The following is a 20,290-nucleotide window of genomic DNA, read 5'->3' as shown; positions in this document are numbered from 1 at the left end:
CAGCACTGTGTGGCAGTAGTCGACCAACGCTCAGTCGACGTTGCACGCACACACATAAAGAAACAAGTTTTTACACAAAAAGTTCGCATTTATGCGTGGAAATGTAATTTTGAATACAAGTTGTGGTTGTTTAAAGTGTTTTGCACAGTCTAGAACCATTCAATTGTTTAAAAATAGTCAAAATAGTGTTTAAAGAGGATATTACGAGTCAGTCATATGACACGAATTGAGTGAGTGTAGCTCATTTTTCACGTCTCTAATTCTCCAGCAGCCGACCGGCACGAGTCAGGCGGCAGTGGTTGACAGACACAGTAGGCTTACAGTCACATGCTAGCAGTGAACTGACATTTTGGTTTGCTTCATGTGTAGGCTGGGTTGAAAACTTTTTGCAGGCCTGTTCAGGACTATACTTCTGTGGTGTTAGATTTTAAATTCAGTGAAAAATTTAAATTATAAAAATCAAAATGTAAAGGTTTTCTCATACAAATTTGAATTGTTTTGCGTAAAGTTTGCGTTTTGGTTAAATCGAATCGCTCCCAAATTTTAATGGGTTGTTTGGGAGCCCTAATGGAACCGGAAAATGCCTGTTCTGGGAAATTGATCATGTTGAGCATAAGAATGATTGTTTCAAAATCATCACAATTTTGAAACAATTATTGGAAACGTGACAACATATTTGAAGCTATTAAAAGGATAAATCCAATTATGTTTGCAAACTTTAAGAAAATAGTTTGGATTGTAGAAATCTTTTAACTTATAATGGAAAAAAATAAGACAAATATTTAACTTTGAAAGTTTTATGAGTTGGTCGCAAAAGGCAGAAATAAAACAAATGGGCAGATTAGGGAACTAGGTACTTCAAAAAAACGCAAAAAAAGTTCGTTATTAAATATTTAAACGTTAAGCTAATGATTGCAAAACAACAGTACTGGTGTAAAATAAATTTAAAAACACTTGTTTCATTCAAATGTTTTTTCAAAAAACATTTTTGTGATTTTACCTTGCCTTAATTTGTGACAAAAGACTGAAATTCGTATCTAAAATTTTCAATATTCCAATGACTTTGCAGAGCGTTCATTTTAACATCCAAATTTGCTGATTATTGTCTTACATTTTCGATTCGTTTATTCCATGGTGAATTGAAAATTAAATAAAATGTCAGCTTTATCAAGCTAGATAAAACATCCATTGTTATATTAGGAAGGAGACAATTTTGTTCACGCCATTTCCAGACTTTTTTTTACACACATTTATTTTATAATTATGCCTAATTATTGCTAACGACTCCCAAAAGTACCAAACACAGTCTCTCTCATATCGCATTCGCGCTCTGCATACTCAATGAAATTTAACGTCCACTTATCAACTCGAATATGCACACTTTCAAACTCAAACTCTCACATCGGCGAGCTGTGATCAAATCTGTTTCTGATATAAATCCCTTGAATGATAAGGATTGCTTCAAACTCATTAGATTTCGTACTTTCGATCCCAAAAGAATCAATTGACCAGCTCTTATCGAGGAGGTCAAGTCCCCTTACTCTTCAGTGCCCACCCAACAGAAGCAGTATTGATACAGACTGCTTCATTGTATTACACCATGCACGTCTACAAACGCCTCAAGAAACCGGCTTTCGCGTATGTACACAAATAACATCACCAGTTCTGCCTGACTATCAGGCTCATTGGTCGCCGTACCGTTAGCCGGTCAAGTCGTGTTCTTCTACGTCGTCCGTCCAGCGAATCAACAACAATGAGTCAGCACAGTAAGTTAGATCTTGTTTTGGGCCGTCGTATCTTGCTATCAATCTGAACCGCTTGTTTCCATGCAGAGTGCTACTGCGGACCGGGTTACGCGACCCCGCTGGATGCTGTACGGGATGGCCCGCGGGAGAAGCTGCTGTACGTGGTTACGGTGCAGCCGAAGTTGGACGAACCCCACGGAGACTACCTCTCGACGGTCGATGTGGACCCCGACAGTCCGACGTTCTGCCAGGTTGATTGATTGCTGGGTTGATAAGAGGTTTTTTTGGGAACTGATATGATGGTTGCTTTCAGGTCATCCACCGTACGTTCACGAATAGCACCGGGAACGAGATGCACCATAGCGGGTGGAATACCTGCTCGAGTTGTCACTTTGTGGAAGAGAAGGGAAAGGCGCCGCAGCGGGATCGGCTGATCTTGCCGTGCTTGAACTCGGACCGGATCTTTATCGTGGATGTTGGAAGTGATCCAAGGGCGCCGAAGATGGCCAAGGTCATCGAGGGGGACGTGCTGAAGAGGGCGAACGTGACGGCTCCGCATACGACCCACTGCTTGCCCAACGGGAACGTAATGATCTCGACGATGGGTGATGCCGAGGGTAATGCGAAGGGCGAGTTTATCGAGTTTGACAAAAACTTTGAATTTGTTGGGACGTGGACAAAGGGGGAGACTGCACTGTGCGGATATGACTACTGGTATCAACCGCTGTTCAACGTGATGGTAGCATCGGAGTGGGGCGCTCCGAAGTTGTTCCGACGTGGATGGCGTGACTCCGATCTGGACGATCCTACCCAGTACGGGCGGCGTATCAACTTTTACAAGTGGAACGAGCGGGAGTTGTTCCAGACGATTGATTTGGGAGATGAGGGAGTTTGTCCGTTGGAGATTCGATTCTTGCACAATCCTAAAGAAAATCAAGGTTACGTTGGATCTACGCTGTACTCCAAGGTGTACAGATTCTACAAAGATGAAAAGTCCGACAAATATCTAACGGAAAAAGTGATTGATTGCCCGGCCAAGAAGGTCACCGGAGCCGGCAGTGAATACATCAACGGCATGATGACCGACATCCTAATCTCCCTGGATGACCGTTTCATCTACTTCTCCAACTGGATGCACGGCGATGTCCGCCAGTACGACATAACCGATCGCTCCAACCCCAAACTAACCGGCCAGGTGTGGTTGGGCGGGGCCATCCTGAGCGATTCCCCCGTAAAAGTCATCGAGGACAAAGAGCTCACCAAACAGCCGGATCCAACTTTCATTAAGGGACGACGACTGCTGGGAGGACCGCAAATGTTGCAACTGTCACTCGACGGACAGCGCCTGTACGTGTCCTCAAGTTTGTTCTCCCCCTGGGACAAGCAGTTCTACCCGGAAATGGTCAAAGCGGGCGGTACCATCGTACAAATTGATATCGACACGGTCAACGGCGGAATGACACTCAACGAGAACTTTCTGGTCGATTTCGCCAACGAACCGTACGGACCATCCCTGCCCCACGAAATGAGGTAAGAAGTCCTAAGTAATTAATCTGATTGATTGCAACATTGAAAGCGTATTAAACTTCTCCCTTACTTCCTTCCTTTCTTCTTCTTCAAATAGGTACCCGGGTGGCGATTGCACTTCCGACATCTGGATCGTAAACGAATAATTCAAACCTCGGGAGTAAGTTCCGGGCTATCGCGTTACATTCCAAGAGTGCAAGTGCAAGAACGAGATTAAGCCCAGCACAGCAAATAAAAATCCCATTCCCGTTCCGAAAGATTGCGAAACCACCAGAGTAACACCACTTGCATTAGCAGAGATTGGAGCGGCAGTGAAATGGAAGCGATTAGGGTGATGTTACGCATGTTTGAACTATAATGTTACAAATTAATCTGTCGAAAAAAATTTAATAAAATAAAGAGAAAATTATTTCTTTTGTACATATCTCACTGACTGGTCACCTCATAACTCACACTTTACGTTCATACTAAAATTACAGAACTTAAGCTGAAAACAAGGCTGTCAGCCCTGCATCAGGAACAATAAACGAATGTGTCCATGCATGCTTACAGTGCTGCCAGCAGAACTCGAAAACGTATAGCAGTTCATAATACAAAATAGAGATTAGTGGCAACCAAAATTGATACTTTTATGAACAATTCATTTTTTATTGAAGTTTGTTCAAACTTGAAACTTTTTATTAACTAAGCCAAATATTTAAATAAATTTATTGAAAGTAATAAACTTAGTCAAAGAAACAGTTAATGGCATTTGTTTTTTTTTTATGAAACATTAAAATAGGCCATACGAATGATCAATTCAATTGTAATTAATTAATTTTCTCACTTTTAGCCTGAAATTTGTGAGAAATGCAGTGACTGTCAAAGTCATCCTGGGTTTCAACATTCAACGAAATTTACACCTTTGAAAAAACGTTACCTAATCCACCCTTAGGTGGTTGGTGCCTTCCTCACATTTAGAGGGTAATGATATCCAAAATAGATACAAAAGGGCGGACATTTTAGTGTTCTATCAACTTGATTCATTATTCATACCATAAGATTAGGTAGTCAGACCTTCATAATTCAAGAGACTTTTGTGCTTCCGGACAACGTTTTTATCAAAATATTTGAGATCCGGCCTCTAAAAAGTGCATAAATAACACTTAAGTGCTTATAACTTTTGATAGGGTTGTCAGTTCTGCAATCTATTGAACTCGTTGATTCTGAGTCGATATGTATACGTGAAGGTGGGTCTAGGAGGTCAAATTAAGAAGTTCGTTTTTCGAGTGATTTTATAGCCTTTCCTCAGTAAAGTGAGGAAGGCAAAACCACCCTTTTTACAATCTTCTGGACTTTTGTTAAAATCGTTTTTTAGCATATCTTTTGAAGTACTTAACTAAACTTTATAATTTTCAATAGCGACTTATGGGACTGTAACTTACGGGTTGCTCCGACTCATAAATGTCGTTGAGACCTTCTGACCACAAGTGCCTCAAGGTCGGCACGCCTCTAGATCAAGTCGCGGGTAGCTTGGGGAATGCTGGGATACCAATGGAAACTCCAGTGTGTGCAGGTCAGAAACACACTTTATTTCTCCTTCTTCTACAGTGCTTTATTCCTCCCACTTTCTTAATCCTACACTGACCTGACCTTTCACTTCTTCTTCTTCGTCGTCGACCGCAGCACTCTAGCGACGTCGGTACTTCACCTTCCGCTTCCTGCTCTCCTCTCCTTCCGCTTCAACCTCTGCTCTCACCTCTGCTACCAAGTCTCTCTCTCTCTCTCTCGCCTCGCCTGGGATGGTACTGGCGCTCCGGCGCGATCGTCGATGGACCCGTTAAGCGGCTCGTCCTGTCCTCCGCCACCGATGGTTACGGCGGTGACCTTCGGATTACCGTCGAGGGTATCCGGACTCCCGGACTAAGGCACAGGTACGAGCTGTTCGGCTTCTGCGGTGACTCGGATGTAGCGCGAGTCTCCGGATGGTGCACTTGGCCGTAATGGCTATGCCAAAGCACAAGGGGTCCTGGTGGGGAACGTTTGAGGTTAGGGATATCGTGACGGTTGGGTTTTGGGGTTTGGTAGGGGGGGGGGGTCGTTTGAGTACTCGGGGAAGGCTATTGGCGTACCTGGTGTCCTCCAATTCCACACGGGAACAATTCGGCTTCCCCTGAAGCTCTGGGGTGTTACAACTAGCACTATTGTGGCACTTTAAAAGTAACTTCACTTTCGGGCACAGCAGTGGAATTAGCTTTCCTACTGCTCGCGATGGTGTTGTCCGGGAAATAGACCGAGTTCGTGGATCAGCTCGACGATGGCGGTCCTTGCTACCCTTCGTCTCCACCTCTTCCGTCATGCCTTCACCCCTGACCCCCATTCACCCTGTCACGACTCCTTCGCTACCCCACCCGGCAGCTCGTTGGTAGCGCTGGCTGCACACTGGGACGTCGCTGGTATTGGCGCTGTGCTGGGTCCTCGTTGGAGAAAACTACCGGATTCCCAACACCTCCCAAGCTAAGGTTTTTATTACCGAACACTACTACAGACGATCTCGTAGAACTTCACAAGTCGTCAGCTGTGTGCTATCTTGTGACATATACCATTTTGGTCGAAAATGAGTTAATGATGACGTTTTGCTATACTTAACAAACACTACCAGATGCATTAACCCGATTTTGGAAACTTGCTTCCGTTTCCCGGATATCGCAATACACACTTGTGACATAGACCAATTTATCATCAAAATGATCGTGCACACTTGTGACACGTCATACATGTTGTTGGAAAATGTGGAAAAATTTTCTTGTTTTTCACAATTTTATGTTGATACACATTTTCTGAAGGCAAGCAATCTTTTGTTTTTGAAAATATACTGATTAAGTCGGTTAAACTATTGATTTATGTCTATTTTAGTTTGAATGGAAATTCTGTGCACACTTGTGACACGTAGTACAATTTTACTTTCAAAACACACTTGTGACACGTGCTTTTCAGATTTTTGATTACATAATTTACTGTATCTTTTAACTGGTGTAACCAAATTAGTTGAACTTGGAGCGTTTGTTAAGCGATAGTATACGAACCGATTGCTTCAAAAAGTTTGGCTCTACCATTCATAGTTTTGAAAATATTTATCATCAAACTTTAAAAATCGATTTTCTCGAAAAGTACTAGATGGTCGTTGTCACAAGATAGCACACAGCTGACGAAGTGAAGGCCCTATGGTTACAGGACCCCAAGACGGATCGAACGAGACCAAAACGGTCCAAATAGGTTCAGCCAGTGCCGAGATAATCCAGTGCATTTTTTTTTGACAAAACCTCCCACCTGTATACATGAAGGTGAATCTAGGAGGTCAAATTAAGAATTTCGTTTTTCGAGTGATTTTATAGCCTTTCCTCATTAAGGTGAGGAAGGCAAAAAACATTTTTGCAAAATAGTACATGGACGTTGTGTGGCCTACCCCAGTTCATGCTTTAAAAATATAAACCATGAAGTAAGAGTAATTCTCCGCCAACTCACACAGCAGTTGCCCCGACCCCTAATCGATTTGCGTGAAACTTTGTCCTAAAGGTAACTTTTGTTCCTGATCACGAATCCGAGTCCGTTTTTTTGATATCTCGTAACGGAGGGTCGGTACGACCCCTTTCATTTTTGAAAAAGCGCTGCAGCCTGAAATGGTGATGAGATGGAAATTTGATGTCAAAGGGACTTTTATGTAAAATTGGACGCCCGATTTGATGGCGTACTCAAATATCCAAATCACGAACGTCGGATTCGTGATCAGGGACAAAAGTTGCCCCTTAGGACAAAGTTTCACGCAAATCGAAGAGGGGTCAGGGCAACTTTTCCCGATTTCGTGGGAGTTGGTAGACCCATAAGTTATACCGGTTGAATAATATTTGAAAAATTAAATTAAATCCAGTCAATGTAACTTTTATTCGTTCCGCAATACATGGGAAGTTTTCATTTTGGCCAATCATGATTATGAAAAAAGGTATTTTTTAAAAGTTTTGTTACACCCTACTATGTATAATAATTTCTAAGGTAAAACGTTTGGTCTTTTTTTAGTTTTAAAGTTAGTACCCATCCTTGTTAATTTTTTTTCAGCTATTTGTAAATTCGATTTGCGAAAACGTAGAGAATTGCGCTGCTTCCAAATTGCAATGCAATACATTGCCTTATCATGAACCTTCGTTACGCAATATCAATCACTACGATTAGATTAAACAAAAAAATATTTCTAAAGCGGGTTGCAACTGCAGCTGCACCAGTAATGTGTTGAACTTCAACCGAATTCGTTGTATCATAATGCCGGATATAGGTTCATTTGTGTTTTTGCACCAGGAAACGACAGGATTGTCAGGCGATTTTGGGACTGTAAACGTTACGGAAATTTCGTTTGTCGCTTGTTCGAAACTTCATTTTCTGAACACAACAGATGGAAATATTCCGAGAGTGCTACACAAACTTACATTTTGCTTTAATCCTCAAGGGTCAATCGCAACGATAGCATCACAGATATCAGGAGGTTCATGAATTAATATTTGGTTGATATAATTTCTTCAAATACAATTCTTTTTTTCAGGATTGTACAATAATCTTCTTGAAAGGGAAAGCAAATTCGACAACGATACTGGTAACGTACCCTATTACTAAATTCATATGTATCATCCTAATCCAACTTAATAAATTTACAGCCCAGTCAATATTGCTGTTTCTGAAACGACTGCAACCTCCGATATGCTTGGTAGCGCACAACGGAAACAGATTTGATTTTGGCCTTTTGAAAAATAAGCTCAAAGTTTTGGAAACTATGCTGCCTGATGGAACGTACTGCGTCGATACACTGACATTTTTCAGAAATGTTGAAAATATCCCCAATCCACCACTTGGGTACCTCCGGCTGGTCAATATTTATGAGCGCTATTTTCACGTTCCACTCGAAATAAACGCTGAAGAAAAGGCGAAAGCTTTGCTGAAATGTGTGATTAGGCATGGACCTGGGTTTGTCCAGCACGCTGAAATGAAATGTGTTGAATTCAATCATATCTAAGCAACAAAATGGAATTTCAGAAATTTAGTTAATTGAGTAAATATTTGGAAAAATAGAAGGTAACTTTGAAGTAAATAAAATTGATTTGAGTAATGGCCTCTCTACAATCACTTAGCTTAGAAATGTTAAGTAAAGTAAATTAGATAAGTTACACTCCAACCCCGACGGTTTGTCACCAACTGTTTTGTTTAATGAACGGGCTCACTTTTTAGTTTGACACCCCTTTTACACGGAGTTTACACAGACTACCAAACGTTTGGTTTGATAGTGTGCGTGAGAGCCGTGTAAAAAGTGACAGTTCGTCACTTTTTAGTTTGACTTTGACCAACCGGGGGTTGAGTACGCAACTTACGGCTTGTGATCTACAATCAACTTTAAAAACTTGCTGGGCTGACTTTTGAGATAGAAACGTCAACTTGCCGTAGATTTTAAAATTTTCGCTTCGCTTCGCAAGGAGACGGTGATTTTAGCGGATTGCAGACTGGATTTCGCCATGTTAAGTGATTGCCGTAGATTTAAAAAATTTCCAAACTAAGTGCAAATTTCTAAATATAGTAATTGTAGATACACAACAAAAAATCCGATGGTAAAATCGAATGCCAAAGCATGCACATCACTTTCGTCAAAATAAACACATAATATTACACACTGCATGTACAATTTTTGCAAACACAAAAAAAGCTGCAACCGACGGGATTCAAACCCAGCACCAACAGTAAGGACTGGCGCCTTAGACCACTCGGCCATCAGACCGATGAAAAGCTATAAGGATAAACGCATATAAGAGTTTGACATTTCGGTCAAGTAGGTTTCCCATACTGATAGGCTACATATTTCAGGGTGTAAAATCACATAAAATTGCATAAAAAAATGCACTATTTATTTTACACCCAGGCCTTTTACACGCAGCTGGATTACTACTTTTTTAGATGTGTAGGCCAGAAGTTTCCCTAATGTTTATCAAATTACAATAACATACCTTATGCCCGATCTACAATGGCAAATCGCAGAATATTGCGTCTGTGACTTTTGACCCTGTTTTCTTTGTTACTTCGATGTCACACATGGATCGAAGCAACCGATGGTCGATACTCAACTGACTAGATGATTTTTTTCACAAGAGTTTGCGTAAGTTTGTTTGTAGATAAAGCTTTTTAAAATTTCACGTAGCGTAGAAATTAGAAACCATGGAGAGGAGCTCTTCTACAATGGAAACGTATGTTTATTAGTGACTTGACGTAATGGCTTTTCTAAAATCACTCGTTTTTGCTTGTGAACTGCTCAAACTGATCATTGAAATTCTATTTTTATCAAAAATGTGAAGTATTAAGAAAAAAATATTTTTCCTCTCATTTTTGGGACTGATTTTGAACTTTTAAAAATAACTGCTACGGCCTAAACAAAAAAAAAATATGATGGTAATATTCATCAGGGAATGGTCACAAGTTTTGTGTCAAAAAAGTGTAAGATTACACCATAAACTGATGAATTTTCATCGTTTCTAGTAATTTTTTTTATCAGGTTCACATTTTTCAGGTAAAATTACTCAAAAAAAGAGGTAATATTCAACCAACCAAATTTTCAACCTGGGTAATTCTCCGCCAACTCACACAGCAGTTGCCCCGACCCCTCTTCGATTTGCGTGAAACATTGTCCTAAGGGGTAACTTTTGTCCCTGATCACGAATCCGAGGTCCGTTTTTGATATCTCGTAACGGAGGGACGGTACGACCCCTTCCATTTTTGAACATGTGAAAAAATAAGTGTTTTTCAATAATTTGCAGCCTGAAACGGTGATGAGATAGAAATTTGGTGTCAAAGAGACTTTTATGTAAAATTAGACGCCCGATGGCGTACTCAGAATTCCGAAAAAACGTATTTTTCATCGAAAAAAAAATCTAAAAAAGTTTTAAAAACTCTGCCATTTTCCGTTACTTGAGTGTAAAAAATTTCGGAACATGTCATTTTAACGGAAATTTAATGTACTTTTCGAATCCACATTGACCCAGAAGGGTCATTATTTCATTTAGAACAAAATTTTTCATTTTTTTTCTGTTTTTTTTCTAACATTGCAGGGTTATTTTTTAGAGTGTAACAATGTTCTACAAAGGTCTAGTCAGACAATTACAAAAATTTTGATATATAAACATATGGGGTTTGCTGTTATCGCGATTTTACGAAAACAAGTTTTGAAAAAGTCACTTTTTGTGTTTCTCTTTTTTCGTCGTCCGTGTCTGTCGCTGGTGACCATGAACGCCATGATTTAGGCTAGTGATTTTTCGCGATTTCGCGGAAGCTGCGTAATCCGTGAAATTTGCCCCTGGCCGTGAAATTTAGTAAATACCGTGAAATGCCGCGAAATTTTAAATAATTATTAGAAAAAATACTTTTCAGAACAATAAAGCATTGATTTTTTTTTTATTCGTACACTTTACAAGTTTCCAAATAATAAAAATAATGTAAGGCAAATTTAGAACAATGTTTTTGAAATATTATTCTTCGATATACAGATTATTAATTGCAAATTTCCAGAAAAATTTCTTGAATCCGCAAAATTCTGATGGAATGTAAGAGAACGTTATTCAAAACTACAGCAAAAAAAAAGTAAAAAAAATGAGCTTTATAATTTTTTAATTCCTGTAAAATTAATTAAAATATGGATGAACAAGTTAAGTTGCATATAATGTGATATATTTTTATTATAAATGAAGTTTTTTATTCAATTGGTTTCATGTAAATTACAAGTTGAAATAAAATTTACTTAGCATTTTGTATGCTATCATAATTTTCTGGAATTATCAATAAATGTAAAAAAAATTGCTGCAGATGAAGCCTGAACGTTGTTTTAATGCAAAAATAGTTTTTTGCTGAAATTTATGAAAATAAACATACAAATTATAACATTAATTTTGCTCATTCTACTTTGAAGGATTTGCTTCGTGTTAAAGATATTTTAGCAAAATCAATTTCTTAAATCTCAGTAAAATTAAAATAGCTAAATTATAATTCAGCTGACGAAAATTCTGCATAATTTCATAAAATTCAACCAACATTTTTTTTTGTAAGTAAATGAGATGTGTGAGGGGTTTTATTTGTGTCTTGAAGTACTGCTCACTTTTTAAAACCCTTTTCTGTACATAATTATGCTTAAACAAAACATTTTTATGTTTATTTTGAGCAGATTTTAGAGTGCCGTGAAATTGCCGTGAAATCCATGGTTTCAAAAACTAACATGCCGCGTAATTTGGATTTGATTGCCGTGAAAAATCACTAGCATTAGCCATGATCAACGAAGACCAACTTTTTCAAAACTTTTTTCAAACCAATAAATAAAATGTATTTAGTTTTAACATAAAAGCTTCTAATATCAGTTGAACACAAAATCAGATACCTTAACGCAAACTTTCCCAGCTGATGCAGAAATTTCCACAACCCAACCGAACTTTTCCCCGGCAAGGGGCGGACAAGACAAGACAAACTTTGATAGGCAAGAGAAATATTACAATTTCAATTTCCTGTGGTCGAAAATTTTTGCACCGCTCCACATCCCAAAAGCGCAAGCTAAGGCAACCCATCGCATGTTCCGAAAAAGATCGTTCCGTTCCGTCTTCCCTGGTGCTGGAAAGGCAGGAAATGGTCACACTAAATCATAAATCGGATCGAAAAACTTTTCGCTCAAATCTTGCTGACGGCTAGAGCTCTGGTGTTTGCTCATCCGCCCGAGGCTAGGGAGCAGGGGAGGACTCTGTGTTGTCTTTGGACGGGCAACGGTGCGAGATAATGCCCGGTTCCCGGCCACTGACTGCCACCAAGACGGAAGACTGAAACAACCCGGACTAGAAGAAAGTGAATATTTAACTTGAGTTCTGGGCTAAAGAAAACAAAACTGAGGGATTTTCTCTCTGCGCTGCTTTTACATCAATAGATTAAAACTGATAAAAAAATCAAATTATGTTAAAAATCTCAAATTTCAATCAATCCAATCATGAGTTAACAGAAAAGCTTTAAACCAAAGAAATTTTGATTACGTGTAATAAAGCTAAAAACTGAAAACATTTTTTTAAGTGCCATCGAAAAGCTCAACTTCCGTTCAAAACACGTGGCCACACCGAGCGAGAGAAAGACGAAGGTATTTAATTCATCAGCAGAACCAAAGTTTCCGGGCAAAAAGACTTGACTGACTCTGATTTTACCCCTCCCAGCGCGAGCAGCAGCAGCGTTGTAAAAAGTATTTCCTAATTGAAACTTTATGGCGAGACGCTTCGCTGGCGTTTTCTTTTTAACGTGGCAAGATTAATGCTTTCGTTTTAAGGTCCCTACCTCCATACCTAATGCTTTACGCGCTAACGCTGCCCGCGGCTGGGCTGGACTTTCACTGTGCGCTTTTAAGCTGATGACTTTATGAGTAAGTGGAAGCGGTGAGTGCAGAACTGAAGGCGTTTATTGAGGGTAGGGAGCAATATTTTTCACGGAATTTGTTTTCTTTTCGTATACTAATACATTCATTGTTAGACAAGTTAATTTTTAATAACGTTTAGTTTTCTGAAGAAAAAAACAATGAGAAGTTTTGAAAAGTTTTTGGTATTATTCAACTGTCATTCAAATAGGGCAAGGGTAAGGGCAAGACGGCCAGGTGGGGTAAGACCAGGGTTACCAGGTCTGAACAGAAAAAAATCTGACAAAACAGTCTAGAAAAATCTGGCAAGCCACGTTCCTCAAAGTAATGTGTGGTATTCAAATTTCAAGCCTGGTTTTCGAATTTTTGAAACCAAGTGTATTACAAATTATTACAGATTTGCTAACCATAGACCAAAATTCAACTTAAAAACAAAAGTAACATAATCTTAATGTCTTTACAATGTAAGTATTCTGACTAGTTTTCAATCGATTTCAAATGTTTTTTCAATGAAAATTCAAATGATAGTCATTTTTTATACTTTGATCGTTTATGGGGAAATCTTACAGGGTGGGGGAGCAAAAGGTAGAAACAAAATTTGCCATGCTCTAACCGGATTGTGAGGTATGATTTAAAAAAACATCGGATTTCTGTACATTTATCGAACTTAAAACACCATGCTTCTCCATATATTTAAGACCGTAGTGCATTTTACTGAATATGCTAGATTATTCAAGTTCTTCTTATCAGTATTTATCCGTAGAAGCCCAACTTTACACTTTCTTTCGCCAACCAAAAAAAATGGTTATGATTGTTTTGGCCAAGGAACACCAAAATAAAATTTCAGCGAGATCCGCTTTCCATTTCAAGTATTTTGAATATTTGATGGAGAATTCAATAAAATCTGAATTTCAAGCCGTTATTCATCTACAAATCTTTTATTTGGCATGTTCAGTAGCATTCGCAACTATTTTGACTGACATTTACTTGCCCTTTTCGCAAAAATAAGTGTTATCACTTTCACAACAAAACAGCATTTCTCTTTTATGCTTGAATTAACAGTCATTGTTTGACTGATTATTTCACTGAAGTGAGTCGAAAATTGTAATTAAAGAAACTTAACTCAAATAACACCCACGCCACGGCAGAAGGAGATGATCATTGCACACTAGGGTGCCCAGAATATGGGACTTTTTTTCTAAACTTCGCTCCACAAGCTGAATATTGTTCCTTGACTTATTTTAGGACTCTGGGCCAAATATGGGCAAAATCGGTCATCATTTACCCATTGATACTTGGAGGTGAAGTTTGTATGGGAAAAATAGAAAAAATGTATGGAAAACGCATGTTTCTTACGGTTTTGTCTGCACGGTGCACTACTTCCATCCAAATATTCCCAAAAGTGAGATTCTTATTGAAAAAATTAATGCTCTACAACTTTGTAGAACATACCAAAGCTGTAAAACTCGATCCTGAAAAGTTATTAGCGGACGAAAAAAGTCATTTTTGTATGAAAAACATTTTTTTTCACTAACTTAAGGCTCGGATATCAATGGGTTAATCTCATCCAATTTCGCTCAAAATTTGCACAGATGCTTAAAATAACCCAAAAAAAAAACGTTTTCCGCTTGTGGAGCAGGACGGAAGGACGCTTAGAGCGTCCTTCTCAAATCTAGATTTAATTTTGAAAAGGTCCTATCTTCATAGGAAACCCATGACTCATGGTTGTTTTAAAATTTCAATCTAGAAATATCAGTGAGGGACCATCCATAAACCACGTGGACACTTTTTCGGGAATCTGTTACACCCCCTTCCCCCCGCCCCCTCGAGGACCATTGTCCATACAAAAAAAAATCTTTTAATCTTTTTTGTATGGATCGTGGACAATCGCTATACAACCCCCTTTTTTTTCATATTAGCAATTCCATTTGAAAAGAGCCTAAACCGAAAAAAAAGTTCTCCGATCGGGCTCAAAATTTTTCTGGGGTTCCTTGGCCAAAATAATTAGACCCGTATTTTTTTGTTTGGCCATTAGGGTGACCTACATCGTGCTAGGGTGGTTCAAAAAATGGCAATTTTCGTAATTTTTCGCAAAAATCACTTTTTTCGAAAAATCATATCTCCGCGCCATTTCATCCGATTTTAGCTGTCTTAGACGCAAAAGAAAGGTGATGAGTTTGGCTATTTGGGAAAAATAGTACAAAGTTCCAAAAATCCAGCTTAACTATTGAAAAAGTCGTATGAAAACCTAAAATGGCGTTATGACCGTGTCTGGAACAATGAGCCTATGTCTGAAAATATTTTTATCGGATTCCTCGGAAAATTTCACATAAAATATCAAAAATTTGGCGATGTCGAACCGTACGTTTCCAAGATATGATTTTTTGAAAATAAAAACTGAGTTTTTCGACGCGCCACGCGCAAAAACAGGAAAATGACGAAATCGGCAAAAAATCAACTTTTTTCACTAAAACTGCGATAACTTCAAAATTTCAGCGATGACCTATACATGTTTGGGTATCAAAATTTTCGTAATTGAAAGACGCAACTTTTGGTACCCAAACATGTATAGGTCATCGCTGAAATTTTGAAGTTATCGCAGTTTTAGTGAAAAAAGTTGATTTTTGCCGATTTCGTCATTTTCCTGTTTTTGCGCGTGGCGCGTCGAAAAACTCAGTTTTTATTTTTTTTTAAATCATATCTTGGAAACGTACGGTTCGACATCGCCAATTTTTTGATATTTTATGTGAAATTTTCCGAGGAATCCGATAAAAATATTTTCAGACATAGGCTCTTTGGTCCAGACACGGTCAAAACGCCATTTTAAGTTTTCATACGACTTTTTCAATAGTTAAGCTAGACTTTTGGAACTTCGTACTATTTTTCCCAAATAGCCAAACTCATCACCTTTCTTTTGCGTCTAAGACAGCTAAAGTCAGATGAAATGGCGCGGAGATATGATTTTTTGAAAAAAGTGGTTTTTGCGAAAAATGACGAAAATTGCCATTTGTCGAACCACCCTAGCACGATGTAGGTCACCCTAATGGCCACACAAAAAAATACGGGTCTTATTATTTTGGCCAAGGAACCCCCAGAAAAATGTTGAGCCCTATCGGAGAACTTTTTTTTCGGTTTAGGCTCTTTTCAAATGGAATTGCTGTATATTTTGATGAAGGTACACGATCATTCACAAAGCATCGTTTTAGGTAAAGATTCAAGAAGTATCGCGCGCCTCCTTGAAATATATGAAAAATTTAAAAAAAATGGAAAATTCAAAAATCCCTAGATGAAATATTTTCTAGATCACGGATATTTGAAAAGGACCCTCTAAGCGTCCTTCCGACAAAATATTTTTTAGGTAGAGACCATCCATGAACCACGAGGACACCTTAAGGAGGGGAGGGGGGAGCTGAGTGATTGTAACTACTCGATTTCGAGCAAAATTAATGGGGTCCAATATAGGACAACAGACAAACCAACTTTCCCAAAAATGGAACCCTGTTAATTTATCATACAAAAATGATGACAACTGTGTATTTACTTGAGTTTTTTTTAAACATGATGTAATAGTAGTTTATGCAACAAGTTGCAAAAAGATGATTCTTTCAGCACGAGTCGTACATTTATCCAACAAGTTGTTGAAAAAATCAAGTTTTGCAACGAGTTCCATAAATTTATTTTTTTTGCAATTCCGCAAACACCCTTCGAATAGAATTCTAGGTTAAATGTCCATGCATGTAGTCAATAAATCATTTAAATCAAATTTTTTTTGAAAAGTATTACTTTTCCAAACAAGTGTTGAAAATATCTACTTTTCAGCACCCATTTCAGTGCTGAAAAGTAGAACTTTCCAGCATTTATTTTGAAAAGGGTCACTATTCGATTCTGTTATTTTCGAAGTGTCCCTACACCCGCTACAAATTTCCGGCGCTTGGGGAGGGAAGCGGGAAACCATTTTGATCTATGCGCCGGAATTTGTAGCATTAAAATTCGTGCAAAAAAACTTATGCACGTGGGTGTACAGATTACGGAGTAAAAGATGATCGAATTGTTCACCTAGCGCTCACATGTGTTTCAGGACCAAGTTGCCTGCGGGTATGGGGATCATACATACATACATACATACTATTCGATTCTGTTATTTTCGGTAGAGAAAAGTAGGCTGTTTCGTCGTTCGAGAATAACAGAAAAGAGTTTCACGACGGAATTGCAAAAAAAGTATTTTTTGCATTTTTTTAATCATGCATATTGATATTGATTTAATTTTTAACTATTTAGATCAAAAATATAGTGCACTTAACTTAAAAATTTCAGGATGGTTCAAAAGACTTTAGATTGGTTTGTGCTTGAAAATGCTTGAAATGCTGAAAAATTGGAAAAAATGGTCATCGGTTCTACTAAAGGGTCCACTAATGGTTTAGCCGAGCTTCCGTGGCCGTGAGGGTACGAGTTTCACCTTGTAAGCGGAAGGTGATGGGTTCGATTCCTGTTTGGCTCGGCAATGTCAGATCCCTTAACATTCCAACGCCCAAGGCTCCAAAAAAGTTGGAACGGTAACTTCAACTCGCTGGTTCTCGGGCATAACTCAACTAATCAAGATGATTCTTCTTTCCAGTGATTTGTTAGGATGTCTAGATGATTCTAGAACTTTGCAGAATTTAATTTGATCAAATCTGTCATTTTTGCGATCAAAAACATCGTTCCAACTTTTTTTTTCGCGTGTAAAAAAAAATCGCCAAAAAATCCGCGGAGGCAGTTGTTTTAGAAAAAGGTGAACGATGTTTTCGGTCGCAGAAATTACAGATTTGATCAAATCAAGTTCTGCAAAATTTTAAGATCATCTAGACATTCTTACAAATCACTGGAAACAAGAATCGTCCCGATTGGTTGAGTTATGCCCGAGAACCAGCGAGTTGAAGTTACCGTTCCAACTTTTTTGGGAGGCTTGGGCGTCCGTGTAAGTTGGACATGCGTTGGGCGTACCAGTGTTAAAAGAGTAAATATGCTCACTGGGAATACTGACCGGTAGGGGATGGGTTTCGACTAGCGGCGTGCTGGGTTTCCAATCCAGAGGTCGTGAGTTCGATTCTCGTACCGGGATGATGAATGTAATGGTTAAAATACCCTACCTATTTTCTCTGAGAAGTATATAACAATCAGAATCATGAACATACTGATTTACGAAAATAATGTTTAATTTTAGAAACCATGGGCAAAGTGAATTATTTGTGCAAAATATAAACAATTAAGGATTGGCGATAATCCTTAAAATTTGATTGAGTGTTTTAAAATAAATAATAATGTGGAATGATTGTTTTGCCATCCTGACCTTACTGAGGAAAGGCTATAATATCACTCGAAAAATGAACACTTTCATGCAAACATATTGACACAGAATAATGTTCTGAGCAAATGTCTGTGTGGGTGTGTGTATAGTATGTGGCCAAAAAATTGTCACTCGATTATCTCCGGATTGGTTGGACGGATTTTACACGTTTTGGGTCCATTCGATCCGTACTGGGTTTCCATAGGTCTCTTTTCAAAATTAACATGTCAGATAAGTACTTCAAAAATTATGCTTAAAATCCCATTTCGACTAAGTTTCGAAAGATTGTAAAAAGTGTGGTTTTTGTAAGAAAAATTGTCTTGTTATACAGAGAAAGGTATAGAAAAACGTTACATAATCCACCTTTAGGTGGTTGGTGCCTTCCTTGCATTCATAAAGTGAATACACTACACAGCGTATAAATAACAATTATTTTTATCAAAATATCTGAGATCAGGCCTCAAAAAAAGTGTATTGAAAACACTAAGGTACTCATAACTTTTGATAGGGTTGTCAGATCTTCAATCTTTTGGGCTCGTTGGAAAAGTCTTTTGATTACCTATCCAACGATGGGTCACATAATAGATCCGGACATCTTTTTCATCAAAATATTTGAGATCCGGCCTAAAAAAAGTGTATAAATAACCCTTAAGTGCTCATAACTTTTGGTGGGGTTGTCAGATTGTCTTTCAAATACCTTTCTAACAATATATAGCATGACGGGTTTTCTCACAAAAACCACCCTTTTTTATCTTCCGAAGTTTAGCTAAAACCGTTTTTCTAGCACAACTTTTGAAGTACTTTTCTAAACTTCATAATATTAACTTGGGTCTTGTGGGACCCCAAGACGGATCGAATTAGACCAAAACAGTCTAAATCGGTTCAGCAAGTCCGGAGATAATCGAGTGCATATTTTTGGGTGCACGGACTCACATCCAGACACACGCACAGACATTTGTTCAGAATTTGATTCTGAGTCGATAGGTATACGTGAAGGTGGGTCTAGGAGGTCGAATAAAGAAGTTCATTTTTCGAGTGATTTAATAGCCTTTCTCCATTGAGGCGAGGAAGGCAAAAACATTTCCAACGCGTCCAAAAGGTTAAAGATTTGTCAACCCTATCAAAAGTAATGACCACTTAAGTGTTAATTATACACTTTTTATGAAACCGGATCTCAGATATTTTGTAATGCTCATATTTGATGTCAATGCCATCAAAACTTTGTCTAGTGTGATATTCTGGTATGAAATGTAACTATGTGAAAGACTTCAAAGAGATCCGGGTTAAAATTCTAGAACTGATTTGTTAACTAACTTCTACAGTATGTAAAAAAAGTATTTACACCCCTAGGGCACAATGCACATTTTGTGATGAAACATGTAAACAATTTCAAGTTTGACAATAACCTAGTACTACGTTTTGTTCAGAAACACATGCCGAACATTTTGGTACAAAAAGCTCATGAAAAGATGATTTCTATAAAAAGATATATAACAAATACTACTACAAAAATCAAAAAAGGTGCAAAAAAAGTTTGTACACCTTTCGAAAAATTAACATAAACAAAGTTATTTGTTGACAAATCACCATGAATCCAGTCTTCCAACTCCAAATAGGCATCCTTGACTGATTAAAAAAATAATTTGGATTGAATATAAAGTTTACTAACTACTTAGTATAAAAGTTTATATAACTCTGGAAATTTTATATAAAACTTATCTTAACTTAATTTCGAAAACGTTTAATTTAACTAGATGTCAATCTATTACCCACGTTTTTAAATACCTGAGCAAAAAGTAAGTTTGATCCACGAGAACAAAAATTACAAAATTTCATACATTTTTGGCAGGTTTCTCAAACGAAACCATAACAACGTTTTTACCTAGGTATTAAAAAACGTGGGTTTTATAGAAAACCTAGATGTCTGGGTATCAAAAGATCTTAAATTTTATGCCCTTTCCGATGTCACATAGTTTGACTTGTGAATCGTGGACCGGTTCGGATGCCGGCGGATTTTCCGATGACGTAATTCCGAGTTGGTACGAAATTCCAACGATAAATCTTCTCTATCGATACGAAGACCCCAAAACGGTGTTATACCCACTCCAAAATGTTTATTTAGCAATTCTATGGTAATAGATTGACATTAAGTTAAATTAAACGTTTGCGAAATTAAGTTAAGATAAGTATTATATAAAATTTCCAGAATTATATAAACTTTTATACTAAGTAGTTAGTAAACTTTATATTCAACAAAAA

General features: G+C 38.0%; 2 protein-coding genes across 2 annotated transcripts; both read left to right on the top strand.

Moving 5' to 3' along the window:
* Positions 1 to 1,605: 1,605 nt before the first annotated feature.
* On the top strand, positions 1,606 to 3,692 carry LOC120425035 (methanethiol oxidase). Its single transcript, XM_039589407.2, has 4 exons — positions 1,606 to 1,766; positions 1,833 to 1,996; positions 2,059 to 3,275; positions 3,370 to 3,692. Exons 1-4 carry the CDS (start codon positions 1,754 to 1,756, stop codon positions 3,416 to 3,418), a joined length of 1,443 nt encoding a protein of 480 aa, XP_039445341.1. The 5' UTR covers positions 1,606 to 1,753; the 3' UTR covers positions 3,419 to 3,692.
* Positions 3,693 to 7,504: 3,812 nt separating this feature from the next.
* On the top strand, positions 7,505 to 8,534 carry LOC120425025 (three-prime repair exonuclease 1-like). The gene is made up of 3 exons (XM_039589399.2): positions 7,505 to 7,785; positions 7,843 to 7,893; positions 7,955 to 8,534. The coding sequence occupies exons 1-3, from the start codon at positions 7,566 to 7,568 to the stop codon at positions 8,308 to 8,310; spliced, it is 627 nt and encodes a 208-aa protein (XP_039445333.1). The 5' UTR covers positions 7,505 to 7,565; the 3' UTR covers positions 8,311 to 8,534.
* The last annotated feature ends 11,756 nt before the right edge of the window (positions 8,535 to 20,290 follow it).

The sequence above is a fragment of the Culex pipiens genome, chromosome 2, assembly GCF_016801865.2.
Source record: "Culex pipiens pallens isolate TS chromosome 2, TS_CPP_V2, whole genome shotgun sequence".
Classification (NCBI taxonomy): Eukaryota; Metazoa; Arthropoda; class Insecta; order Diptera; family Culicidae; genus Culex; species Culex pipiens.
The sequence above is the reverse complement of the archived record's forward strand: the minus strand, read 5'-3'. Positions and strand labels throughout refer to the sequence as shown.